The 14,433-nt window shown below is 37.2% G+C and overlaps 1 protein-coding gene across 1 annotated transcript in view; it reads right to left on the bottom strand.

The window, feature by feature from the left end:
* Positions 1–7,294, bottom strand: part of LOC140326734 (complement C3-like) — a 53,194-nt gene extending 45,900 nt beyond the window's left edge. The window contains exons 1-4 of the mRNA XM_072405603.1: positions 7,136–7,294; positions 5,648–5,846; positions 3,570–3,732; positions 200–270 (exon numbers count right to left, since the gene is read on the bottom strand). Of these exons, the coding sequence (XP_072261704.1) occupies positions 200–270; positions 3,570–3,732; positions 5,648–5,846; positions 7,136–7,218 (516 nt within the window). The 5' untranslated portion in view covers positions 7,219–7,294. The remainder of the gene's footprint in view (positions 1–199; positions 271–3,569; positions 3,733–5,647; positions 5,847–7,135) is intronic.
* Positions 7,295–14,433: the final 7,139 nt, after the last annotated feature.

Raw genomic sequence — 14,433 nt, 5'->3', positions numbered from 1 at the left:
CGCCGGTCCGGTCGTTCGTTTCCAGCGACTTTCCTCGTTCGTCGGCGTCGTTGGTTACTTTTTTAGGAACGATTTTTTGCCCAATCGATCGTTCGCCGTTCGATTGGAACGATAAAAATTGGAAGTGTGTACGCACCTTTACAGTGTATGTTGACCTTTGTTTAAAAAGGATATATTCTTTATCACAGACACAGCATACCTGTAACATGATTAAAACGCCTCGTTCTATAGGATCCAGGTTCTTATCAGTTGAAAAAACTCTGTAGTCAACTAAAAGTAAAAACAATAAAATCACCTATTAAAGGACACCCTTACCTTTCAGAAATAACACTTTGCAATGTCTCATTAGTGTAGGGTTTTTAAAACCCACAACAAGTAGAAAATACATTCATCCTGACTTTTATCCTGCCAAAATTCATTACCCAGGTCCTAATACATAACCCTCACCTTAACACATGTCTTAAAATAAATCCCATTCTAACATTTGTTCCATCATACAGTATATCTATGTTAACCTAGCTCAGGGGTCAGCAACCTTTTGAGTCGAAAGAGCCAAAAATTACAATTTACAAAATTTCAAAGTTTTTAAAGAGCCGCAAATTTTTTTCTTGCCAACAATAAATAGTACTCGCATAAATAAAGTTTTTTGATAAAAAAAAACTAATCTATTCATAAGAAAAAATATCTATTTATTTATATATAAGTAGTGTTTTTCACAACAAATTAGATAATATATATATGGCATTATTAGATAATTACCTACTATTTAAGTAAAAAATTAAAACAAGTAAACATTTACTTACAACACTAACTTGTACTTCAATAACAAACAATTGAGCAAACAAATTCAATGGGAGCGATGGCTTTGCATGGTTTTAGAAAGTTTGGATAACATTAGATGACATTTCATTTTCCTCAGAATTCTGTAATGGTGAAACAGGTACAAACATTTTGATTTTCCATGTATTGTTGCTAAACTGCCTACTTTTGTATTTTATTGTAGAAATATAGATACCTTTAGGCACCGATTCTATCTCTCAGCCTGGCTTTTTGTGAAGCTGCGGCTCTTTAGTTCAGTCTGTCGGAAGCTATTCTATCCCTCAGCCTGGCTTTTCACCTCACCCCTGTGAGGTGTGGTGGAAAGCCAGGCTGAGAGATAGAATAGCTTCCGACAGACTGAATTAAAGAGCCGCAGCTTCACATCCAAAGAGCCGCATGTGGCTCGCGAGCCGCAGGTTGCCGACCCCTGACCTAGCTATATTCCAACTTTCAAAATCAAGTATGGTCAAATTGATCAAACCAACAATCTAATATTGTTTTTCAAATACATATAAATTCAAACATGTTTCTGCCAGGTAGGCTTGCGTAATATTGATTTTTGCATTTTGAAATTAGTTTAAAGTGCTACATAACTGATCGACATAGCCCTAAAACTAGCACTACTTGCATAACTCTTCTGGGGCTTAAGTATTGAAAATGACATGTTATACCATGGAGTGTGTGACCCTGCGAGTTTATGCTGTCTGGACCAACCTTTTGCCTGTGACCCAGACTCTGCTTGACTCAGTTTCCCCCTGTGCACTTCATCTGGTGGATGAATTATCAGTTATGACCTCTAGCTCTGTATTCTGGACTTGTCTGTTGGAATCTTGATACTGTATTATCTGTGGGCTCCTGGTCCTCTGCCAGCTCCTGGGGGCAACCGTGTGGGAAACACAACCACAGTCTCCCAAGGCTGAGTGGGGGGTTTGCTATAGGTGAAGAGTGCGGTGTTAGATGGGGTGACTGGTGTCTGGTGAGAACTGTTGCTGGACCAGGGCCTTACATAGTAGTAGTTAGTTACATTCAGCTAGATTTGTTCTTTTAATGTTAAAGACGTTGAGCAGCTCTCCAGGCCAGTGTAGAAAATGACTAGCATTTATATCTACACAGTACCCATTCAAACTAAATGAAATGTGACACTACATATTTTGAGTGCCCAAGACCAGGTTTGAAACTTGTTGAACTACTGTATCCTTTTACCATAATCCCATCTTGGTTTCAGGAAGTCTGCATAGGTTTGTGACTGATGTGCACCTAGAACAGGACTAATGTTTTCTTGACATCTAACTGTGCACAAGCCTTCATATACTGTATATAGACTGACTGATGCTTAAGGCTCTTTTTCCCTAAAAAAAATGTGTAAATGATATCAGTTGTGAGGGGAGGAAGAAGATAAGTGATGTTTTATCCAGGTTGAGTCTCAGAAACCTGCCATTTGGGATGAGATGGCTGACAGGCAGCATGAGACCTTATCCAGGACTGAGGGAGACAGGTCAGGGGTGGACAGATAGATCTGAGTGTTGTCTGCATACAAACTGTACTGTAAACCAAAGAAGGATATGAGTTTGCCAAGTGAGGAGGTATACAGGGAGAAGAGGACAGGTTTAAGCACTGACCAGTGGGGAACACCAACAGGGAGGAGAGGAGGAATTACCAATAAAAGAAAAATAAAAGGAACAGTCAGACAGTAAGGAAGCAAACCAAGGGAGAGCAGTGTCACTTATAACAACGGAATTCATGATTTTGATGATTAAGGAGTTGATCAACAGTGCCAAAAGCGGAGAAAAGATCAGGTAGAAGGAGGAGGAAAGTTAGCTTGTGACTTAGCTCTGATGATGTCATTGGCCAGTTTAGTAAGGGCATTTTCAGCTCGAAATCCAGACTGGAAAGGGTCAAGGAGAGAGCAGGTGTTCAGAAATAATCAGTGAGTTTTTTATAGACAAGGCGCTCCAGAAGTTTGGAAACATATGAGAGAAGGCAGATGGTACCGTAGGGACGGTAGCTAGAAGGTAGGTAGGGGGCTATTGACGTTTTTTTCAGGATAGGGAAAACAATGGCATGTTTCAAAGCAGATAGGTATATACCAGTGGAAAGGTAAAGGTTGATTAGTTTGGGCCAAGGTGGAGGAATGGGCATGGAGTAGATCAGAGCGAATTGGGTGAAGCGGAAAGGTAGAGGATGGAGATGATGAGAGAAGAGAGGAGACTTCATCCAGAGTAACAGGGCTGAAGGAGGTGATGATTTACAGGTAGAAGGGATAGATATAGTTATAGTAGCACAGTTAGAACAAACATCATCTTGGTTGAAGATTTTATCTTTGAAGTATGTAGCAATGTCTTGTGCGAAGAAGGTAGTTGTAGGGGGAGCAGGTGTGGGGTTTAGGAGGGAGTCAATTGCTGAGAAGAGGTTGCGTGGGTTGGAAGCTTGAGAGGGTATGACAGCAGAGATGTAATTTTGTTTGGTGACAGTGAGTATGGTGTTGTAGTGTGGCTTTGTAGTCAATGAAGTCTCTACCTATGCTTTGCTGCATGAATAGTTTTTTGTGAACATCTGGTGTGACCTTTGTGCCAGGGTCTGGAGTTAGCAGGACAGGCGTAGGGGAAGGTGGCAGGGGTGGCTTTGTACACATCTAATATGTTTCACAGAACTATCACAATCGTGTCTCAAATCTAATTTTTCTCTTACCTGGCTAGCTTTATATATTCCTAAAGATTACCTGTTTGCCTTTCTTTCAGACTCTTCCTTACCATTTTGGTTTGGTGTGTATATTGTTTTGGCTGTCTGGATAAAAATAAACCCTGTGTCAGGAGAAAGAAGTATGGCCTTTTTCAGCATCATTTCTTTTGATTTTGCCTCTACAACGACATATTGCTTCTCATTAACGTCTGAAGAAAGGAATTTAGGGTGGATCTAAAATAGATTGAAAAAAATAAAAGACAGAAAACAAAAACTGAAACTTTGTATATATTGTATTGTTATATTCAATATTAGGCTTAGCATTCATTAATTAATGGGTCCTTCTAAAGGCTTTTTTTTATCTTTACCTGTTAAGTGTGGAATCCCCTAATATTTTATTATTTTGTGCAATTGAAAATGTATCATTTACTCCAACACTATAGTTTGTCTCTGTAATAGTTAAATCAGTGGAGCATAAATCATGTGATTCAACCACATAAATCTGAAGTATCAATTTATGTACCATTGTACTTTTTTTAAACACTATGATGACTTATCAGATATAATATTTTATTCCTAATAACTGAACTCCTTTATCAAAGTTTGTCACCTATAAGCCAAGCCACTCAATTTTTTTTTATTTTATTCTGTCATGCTGACAAAACTCTTTCCTCAAACACTTTGACAAACATGGCTTAAGGAATTGTACCTTAGTACCACCATGAATATGGCTAGCCTGATTATAATGTTTTATCATTTAATTATTTTTTTTACAAGGGTGGGTTGGGTTTTTACTTAACCCATGTTCACAATTCACTTTAACCTACTAAGGATTAAAAAAAATAATATAAAATCGCTCTATCTGTAAAAGTTGTCAACTGAAAGTACATACAGGTAATCACAAATCGCTAATGCTAGTGCTAACACAGCCAATTTCTATTACTACTATTTGAAAGTAATTGAAACTGATATATGTAGTTGTGCTTCTAAATATTCCTATCCTTGCAGAATTTGTGACATATTGCCCACTGTTTAAAAAAAAAATTACTGTGCAATACTTTTTAAATCATAATAAAATCATCTGTATGGACCTGATGAAAAGTGTACATACTCCCTAATGTTGGAACTAATACTACACAATATATGAAAGGGGTATTTAGGAGTTCAGATGTTGAACTTCTCTATTTGTAATCATCATCACCTGTTCATAAATAGTCAAACAGAACTGCATTGATTTTGTTGGACACTTAAGCAAGATGGAAGGCTAAGTGACCTGTTAGAAAAGTTTGTTGAATTGTATAAATCTGGAAAATCAGGAGTTTTGAAAATGTTTGTCATTAGTGTTAACACTAAAGATGAAAAAGTGGAAAGTTAGGGGTTCGTTTGTTACCAAGACACAGTCAATGCACAAACCAAGATTTCAGCCACAACTGCTGGGAAAATCTGTTGAGTCACCTCCCAGAAGATGTTGCCTGCATAGTTTGAGTGGCAGCACCACTTAAAGGACCTTTTTAGATATCTGTAAAGTTAACATTTTTCCCACTGGCAACCAATGCAAATGGCATTTTGCCAATCTGTTGATTATATTATAAATTCTTGGACACCTGAAAATTATTAAAGGTTCTTCAGGGGTGGAAAGGCTGGGAAAGATTGGCCTAAGCTGTCCTCTTTTCATAAAGTTTTATTCACCTATCTGTCATGCTGACCCTCTGACTTCAATACTTTCAATTACTGATCTGAAACAAATTTGCAGTTTTTGATTTCCTGATCTGCATACTTATTTGATGTTGTTATTTCAAAATGTATACAATCTAGATGGTTGGATTTTTCAGAAATGAACTTACTATGGCAGCCTACAAATTTTACTCATATGTGGGCTGCCATTGTAGATTGCGGTCTTTGATCCTCATGTATATAAATCCTTAAAATATGGCTGATTAAATGTAAAGGAATTCTAGAGGTATACTGTATTGCATATGTGATTTCTTATATGTTGATTTTCCTGTAGCCAGGAAATTAGGTGTATTAGAAAGTTAAAGGTGTACTGTATTATATGTGATTTGTTATACTTTCATATATGCTGTAGCCAGGAATTGGACATAATGAAGATCTAGAGGTATACTATATTATAATATAGAAATACTCATACATTGATAGATGCAGTAGCCAGGAAACTGTTGGATTCGTTTAGGTAAACCACGGTCTGATACATATGCTTGTAATCTCCAGAGAATGTTTGAACAATGATGTCCACAATGTGATTACTTTGTGATTTACATTCATGGCCTTGGATAACGATTGTTTCTTCATTGCCAGCGTGTAGAATATTAGGAGCCATCAATACAAAGCTGAAAATAAACATTAAAAAATATATTTTAAATGACATTGTTAATTTTGATTCTAACACATAGTACCACGATTGTTAAACAGTAATTATGATTGTGAAGCATTATATAAGACCAACATACCTTGGCATATCTGTACGATTTAGCAATATGTTGCCATATGATATTTTTATATCACTGGTGGGGTTTACCCAGAGGACAATGCTAACTAGTGCTACTAGTACTAACAGTGAGCCATAGACAAAAAGAACAGAAAAAATATCTATTTTCAGGAATTCTAGCAGGATTCAGGGTTTTTAGTGTTATCTGTGGGGATAATTTACCTTCATGTACTTCTAAACCGAGACACGAAGTAAGAGAAGTCTCTCTATCAGAGACACAAACAGGAATATTTTGAGCCCAATCTCATTGTTGTTAAGTACATGTACATAGTCTGAAGACATATGTATGTTGTATCATGCTGGCAAGGGGATAAGTTCCACACGTTTTCATGGCAGTGAAAGTTTTGACATAAACTTCCTGAGGATATGCCGGAAGTCTGAAGTTCCTGCGTTCCAGCTTGGAATACAATTACATCCCTTCTTATGAGCATGGCGAAACTGGAAGTCCTTGTCTCTACCAGTGAGCAGGGCATCCAATAAGACCACCAAAAGGAGAAGAATCCCTACATTCCAGCACAAACTACAAAGAATTTCTACAGCAAGGTAGGAAACATGTTTAATCACATTAACCAATGCATTCATATGTGGGACACATTTGGCCTGATAGAAAAAAGCTCTCCAAGGCTGGAGAAGATATACTTTGATCAGTGAAACTGGGTGATCCAGCAAACCTAGAATGGATCTGGTCCAGGATCCATTCCAGGACATTATTTTAAAGTTTTTAATGTCATAAACAAGTTCATAAATTGTTTTTTTCAAGGGATGAAGTGTATTTCCAAAAAAAAGCACCACAAATACAGAAGAGAAAAATCTAGCAATAAAAATCATTTACACCCTCCACATTTCAAAGTTCCCTTTCTAGAGACCAATCCAGAGACAGTGTTGCTCTGATCCTAAAAATGACTATGAATAGTTTATTTTGATGAAATATTATTATAGTAGGCAAGAGGAAATCCAAGCAATACCACAGCAATAAAAACCTGAAAAGGGCTCGAACTCTATCAAACAAAAGGGAAAGAAAAACAGTTTTGATTGGAATTGAGATTTGCTTTTAAATTTCCAAAAAAGTTTAGAAGTAAACAAAAGCAAAGTAACAAAGTAGAAAAGCCTCCCATAGGGTAAAATACTTACAACTGTTTGCATGCTGTGAGCCGAATTGATAGCTGAATGCAGAGAAGAACAGGAAGAATAGAGAAATATCGACTCATGGTCATCAGTACAAGTCCCTCAAGAAATGTATCACAAGATTTCAAATCTGCTTTATATACCCAAAGACCCAAAGTCAGAATTGGTCTGCTTAATTAGTTACACATTTTAAACAGACGAGAAATCACATGGTTTCTAATGCTATGGGCCAACCTTTAGCCAAGGTTTGTTTGCGGTGTCAACAAATAATTGTGATATGTGTTTTAAATGGAAAAAGAGGAACTGTTTGAATTCAAATTTAGCGTGGGGTCAGAAACTTTTTTTTTGTAGTAGAACTACAAGGGGTTACAATTTTTGGCAAATAAGTAATGCTAATAGTGTCATCTTATTTTAGTGAACCCTAAAGTTCAGTTAAGACTAGTTAAAGTCCTAAGGTAAAAAAAAAAAACAAAAAAAACATCAGGAGTACTATTTGTCAAATAAGGCATACAATGCCTAATGTAAAAAAAACTAATTCCATGGCTCCTGGGGGCTTTTTGTTTCAGCTGTAAATTACACAGAGGTGCAGCACACACAGCCAGTTACAGAGTTACATCATCCAATGAGTGAGGACGATCGCCGTCTCCATGGAAGTCCACCGCCAAGCCATGGAAAATAGGGTTACAGCTGCAGAGTGCAACTGAAGTGAGTTTTAGGCTATGTGCATGCCTAGGATAAATGTCATTGTAAAACAAATGTTTGAATTTGAACTGAAAAGTGCACGATTCTGTACCTGCTGTAACGATAGTATTGTTCAAAGTTAATTTACCGGTAATTCAGGGGTTCCCTAAACCCCTGTCCTACAGGTGGGCCACAAGAGCACGGAGACCAGCGGTGGCCCATGGCTCTGGATGGTGTACCCCCCAGCAGGGTCAGGTGAAGGACCCTGCTTGGGGGGGCACACAGAGCCCCGGACCATGTGCCCCGTACAGATTGCAGACTTAGGGTGGTGGGCGGGTTGTGTCTCTTAGACCTGAGATGGGAAAGTGGGTGGGTTCTGGTATGATGATATCACGGTCCAGAACCAGTAGATTTAGTGGTCTGCGAGCTCCAAAAGGTTGAGGACCACTGCTGTAATGTACAGACAATAGATGTGATTTTTGAAAGATTGAGGAACTGGCCTTGAGGAAATAAGGGATTGGAGTGAGTCAAAAAGAACATGCTTACAAACAGTTAGTTGTTTTTCTTAACAAACCTTTTTCCTGTACACTGTAATATCACTTTTCCCAGCATTATGCCATTCCTTGTGGTCCTATGTAAAAAGAAAGCAGCCGTTGCTATGATGTATTTGTTAAGTAAAGAACGGAACAAACAGGAGGAGGAAAGACAAGTTTCAAGGAAACGCAGAGTGTGGTGTAAGGATTGGTTATGAGAGTTTTCTACGTGAACTGCACTTGACATCCCCAGAGGACTATAGAAACTCCAGATGTCAGATGTGTGTTTTCAAAAACTACTTACAGCAGTAGAACCTTTTATCTAGAAACAAGATATCAGCATGTGAAAGTTCATAAATGCAGAATAATCCCTGCATTGAGATTCCTTGCAACAGGAAGTCTCTGCAAGACATTAAGTTCTCCCTGAGAAATGTGCAGCAATTATTGAAAGCTTAAAAGAAGGTAAGGTAACCCAACACATTAATTACAGAATTAATGTACACATAGAGAATAGATAATATATTATGTATTTGGTGAAGTGCAATTTTGTGTAACTTTATTGTAAAAATAGTGAAATAAATAACAACGGAAAAAATAGGAAATTAATAACTATAATGCAATACCAACAAAATCATAAAACAGTGCTAAAACATTAATTTAAAAATGTAAAAAATTTAATCCTTTACAGTTATAAATTTTGATAGTGTATGTTTTTAAAGTCACTCAAATAAACAGAGAGTGGAAAGCGGCAGGGTTCATATTGGAGAGCAGGAGGGTAACTTGAGGAAAGAGGGTGAGGCTGCTCGTATGGACTGGAAAAGGAATATGTTGTGTAGTTTGGGTGGAATTACCGCATCAACTATTTGTTGACCACATTGGTAACAAGTTTTTGTAAACCAGAGTTTGTTTTGATCAATATTGGCAAAAACAGATGAATGTATGATGGAGGGATCCTCAAAGCTACCCTATTCCACCGAAGTTGATCTACAAACAACTGCACCTTCCCAGTAAATCCCAAACTGTAGAAGGAATGAACTTTGTGTTTATTGCAGATGAAAATATTGCTCTACATTACAACCTATTAAAACCATGCCTTTACAAGAATTTGGTCCAAGAAAAATCCACAACTGCAGACTTTCTTGTGCAAGAAGGGTAGTTAAAAATGCTTTAAGGGTACTAGCGTATTGCTTACACTTCTTTCACAGTGCTATTTATTTGCACATGGACAAAATTGGAATTGAAGAATTGGATTTTGCTTGCTGATTAATTTTCAATGTAGTAACAGTAGCAGTAAACTCTTTGGCCCACAAATTGAGCATGAATCTGCTACAGCAGATCTCAGCACGCAGTACCTCAGAACGCTACGGTGTCAGCTAAAGAGAGCGGTATTTAGTACATGCATTACTTCAATTGAAGTTATTAAGTGGAATCGCAGGACAGTTTAGCTTGGGCTTTAAACTGTCTTTAATTGCAATATTCTATAATAATTTGTAATTTTTGTATTAAACACAAAGTTACGCAAAAAAATTACCTATTGGTGACTTACCTGGTCTTGTGTCATTATTATTTCTGCAGTGTCATCCAGGTTCTGGATGCTGGTGTTCCCTGCATCTGTGGTGGTGTCTTGGGCTTGATACTGACATATGGCTTTCCTCTTGGTCGGTGGTGAATGTCAAAAGGTTGAAGTACAGCAGTTTTGGTACATGGATGTCCTCTGTAACAGCCCCCGACCGCTGTGCTTTGACTTTGTTCACTTCTTTTTTGAACCCTGTCTCAAAGATTTGTATTTTGTGTTTACCATGTTGAACAGAAACCACACACTCAGAACATACAACCGATGCAGAGACATGCAATCAAAGAACAGGGAAACGTAAAGCACACAGCTACCTAAATAGTTACCCAAGGAATGAAAGATCTCAGAAATATTGTTTATACAAAGGCATACACCACCAAAACCTCATTATTGAACTGTGTTTCCTTCCACAATACCCAGCAATTCTTTTGTTTCCTGTGACATCATTTGCTGTTATCAGAAGGTGACATGGCTGTAAGAAAACACAGAGAGACAGAGGAGGGCAATACAAAGCCCCCCTATTTTTCCATGAACCATGCAAAGATGGGGACTATGGTCAGCATCCTGGACAGATTATGATGGAAAGAAGGCTGTATTATCCCCTCCCCAATACCAGAAAGGGCAACTTTTTTGAGAAAGTTCAAAGCAAGTTGGAGGCTGAATTTGGAGTTCTAAGTTTCAAGGAAAAACTTAGGAAAAGTGGTCAGATCCTAAAAAGAAAAAAAAAAAAGTAGTGCTAGATGAGATGCGAAAGTATATACAAAAAACGTACCGCTAATATTGTTTTACATAAATTCCTTATAAGTAATGAAGATGAGTGAAGTGGAGGGGTGGTTGTGAGGGGTGAAAGAATGTTAGTATGGAAGTTAATCATTTTGGTGCCTAACTTCTCATGTTAGGATGACACACTGTAGAAAAAGTTATCCTCACTCTAATGAGGATTAGTAGATCTAATAGATTGTCAGTAATCTTATACACAAATGGACAGGACACATTTATTAGGTTGTTGTTTGCCTGATGTCTGATTGACAGTCTCCTTTTAGTGAGTGTTGAAAGTTGAAGTGTCATTTTAGAAACTGAAACTGCCAAATGTACAAGCCCGAGATCTGATGTCTACTTCAAGACAAGTTACTATGAATGCAGCCTACAGTTGAACCATCAGTTGGGGCATAGGAAAGTGTGCTCTTAGATCCTGTTTTCATTAGATTCTCCACCAGTGTCAGCACTCTAAGCTGGAGAAGCACTCAATGCATAAAAAAAAAAAAATCTGGATAGACATCTTACGGTGTACCATACTTACCCAACAGCTTCTGGCAAATCCTGGAGAACGTGGAAGCTATGTACTTGTTTCTCTCCAGGTTGTCAAATATTAAGCAGGGCTTTTGGAGTCTGGAGACATCACAGTTAGGTGTTGTTCCAATGTCAGTCCAGAAACCAGAAACACACCAGGAGGAACCATACCAACTTTTGCACATTACTGTGTTCAGCTAACAGAGAATCCCAAATGCAAACATGAAACTATTTCTGGGGATGGTCCAGGATTTATGTGGATGAGAAGCATAGGACAGGATAAGCTCCTGTGACCTCATTCTCAGTCATAGATTTTATTTTTTTATATATATATATATATGTCTGCAAACAAGATGTTGTGTGTTTACTGGTGTGGGCATTTCCACTTTGGCACAAAGCAACATGACCTCCTAAACCCCCCTGGCAGTATTCCCGAGTGTGGCTCAGGATAAAATTTCTTTACCAAAAGCAGTAATCCCAAGCCACTCCAGGTGTGCAAATGAGGACTTATCTGGTCCTCACAAGCCCACGGGATGCGATGTGTGTGTCAAGGGGAGCGGGACCAGCGGGAAATTTAAAATTACAAGTAATTTTAAATGTCAAATGCACCAATTTTACATTTAAAAATACAAAATAATCATACTGCCAGGGAGGTTAAGTATTTTAATGTATTAAAATCAATCCATGATCCCTGGCATGTGATAAATAGGGCTCAATATCATAACATGAGAAACACCTCCATATCATGACACTTGAACCTTTCAGTGAACTATGGCTTGAATTCAGTGTTTGGTCTGACAAACTGTCTGCAACCCTTACACGCAAAAGATGTAATGCCATTCTCTTTAAGCCATTCAATGTATTCTTCGACAAACTAACCTCTTCACCACATCTTTTATGTTTTTTTTTTCTTGCTGATACCTTGGCTTCATATAGGCATCTTCTAATTATAACATTACTCACAGGTAACTTTAGACCTTCTATGATATTCCTGGAGCTGATCATTGACTGAGCCTTTGCCATTTTGGCTATGCCTATATTATTTTTATGGACGTTCTGAATTTTCTTCCACGTCTTTCAGATCTTGGTTGCCTTTTATATGTTTCCCCCTATCAACATTTTTAATCAAAGTACAGTGTTCCGAGAGAAATGCACTATAACCAGCATGTGCAACATTTTGCCTTCCTTTCTTACATAAGGACAATAATAGACACTTGTGTAAGGAATATAATTTTGCTTTAAGTTTTGAATTTAGGTTGTTTGTGTTTTTTGCTATATTTTGCAGGTAATTGAGTTGTGTCGAAACTAGTTATGTCCTCCTTATCAGTAGGTCAATATTTGCTCCATCCTTACCTTGAAGCTTCTTACCTTGAAACATCTTGCTCATTGAAGTTGTTAATTAGGTTTCTTGTTACTGAGTAACTACTAAGTGTCTTCCACCTGGTTGTCTGACTAAATAAACTGTGATGTGATAATAAAGTTTTGAGACAGGACATAACTATATGCTTAAGCTGCGTATGTGTTAATCACTGCTTTCAACGCCTTGAAAACAAAGGTCATGATAGAGAGGGAAATATGGTCTGGGATCAATAGGAAATTGCCTTAACAACTTGTTTTTGAACAGCACAATATTCATTTTTCCATCACTGTCTGTAAAAGAATAAGACTTTTTTTTCACTACTGGATATGGAATAATAGATTGGGCATGCTGCACATTCTAACACATAGAGAAATAAAAGCCATTACAATGATTTGGAGATGTATTCACTTTAAACATTTTTTCAAAACACTGCCATTAGTAATACAAATGTAGGCTGTAGTTACTTTGCCCTCTATTGTGCTGTAAAGCAAACCTAAAGACAAAAAAGTTTAGATGTGTCACTTCACACAACTGGATTTACTACATACACCTATAAAAAAACTGGAGCAGCTTTTGCCGACTTATTAAAAAAAAGGACCATCCTTCCTTCAGAACTTGATAACCTGAAACAAACGTGCATATCAAGGGTACTTTAGGTATTGATTTTAAATATTTTTAAACTATAGGATGCATTGATCTGACACATGTTTAAGAGTATATTTACAGTAGGGATTTAGGGAACTGGAATTATTTTGGTTTAGGGTAAATATATCAACTATAAATCCACTCAATGAATTAGAGCAGTCCCTAGTGTCCTATGCCGATGAAAAATCTAAGCGATCCATTAAAAAAAAAAAAAAAAAAAGGATGTTATTTAAAAATTGTCCCTGTATGTTTGGCTATCTAATCGATCACAACCATTTAAATTGCAATGAATCATAAAACCAAAACTCATTCTGCCACCTAGTGGGCAATTATCAGATTAGCAACAGCTATTTTATAATTTATAATAAAGACAAATGTAGGTGGAGTAGATATTCTAGAAAATTATTCCCCTAAGAAAAAACGTGTACCATTAAGAGATTATACCATCAAAACATTCTTGCAAGAATTTTTTTTGGCAGTAACATCTTTAGTCTTTTGTGAAAACATACTTAAAAGTATGTCTAAGTAATTTGGAGTAATATAGACTGTATATAAATCATTTGCAAAGCTCTATAGATTTATGCAATGCATGTGATTGTCTGCAGCTTGGAATGATTGGTAGCCTAGATTACGTAGTCTGACTACTGAGGCTGGTAGAGCAGTATACAAGACTTTTCCTCATAGTGTTCTTTGGATCCATTGTTATGCCCCTATTGAATGATAGCAAGGGAGCGATAAAGAAAAAAAATGTACAGAGAAATAGGTTGGTTTTCCGGAGCCTATTGACAATGATGGATTTTCTGACAGGCTCTTGCCTCAATATTTTGAGACATTGGAAACAATACAACCAGAAAGCACAATACAAGTGAAAAAATAAAAATACAGCAAAGTCTGTATTTTATAGTTTTAGAAAGGGCAGGGAATGATTAATATGCCATTTTTTGCCAACTTTGTACCCTTGGAGAAGTATCCATTTAAAGCTTTTCACACAGATTCTACAAAGAGTATATAAAAATTCCCCCTTACAGGAGTTGCAGTACAAATACTTGACTAAATCTCCACAAAAGGTACACAAGTCAATAAAAACAACAAAAAAAAAAACAAAAACAAAAAAAAACCTAAAGTGGAGGGTATATCCTCACCTTTAAATTTATGAAATCAAATAAACAGGGTTACTAGGTGCTTATTTCTTTTTACAAGTACAAATCCACTGCAACAAAAA

Source organism: Pyxicephalus adspersus, chromosome 3 (assembly GCF_032062135.1).
Source record: "Pyxicephalus adspersus chromosome 3, UCB_Pads_2.0, whole genome shotgun sequence".
In the NCBI taxonomy this organism is placed as follows: Eukaryota; Metazoa; Chordata; class Amphibia; order Anura; family Pyxicephalidae; genus Pyxicephalus; species Pyxicephalus adspersus.
This window is presented reverse-complemented; position numbering and strand designations above follow the sequence as displayed.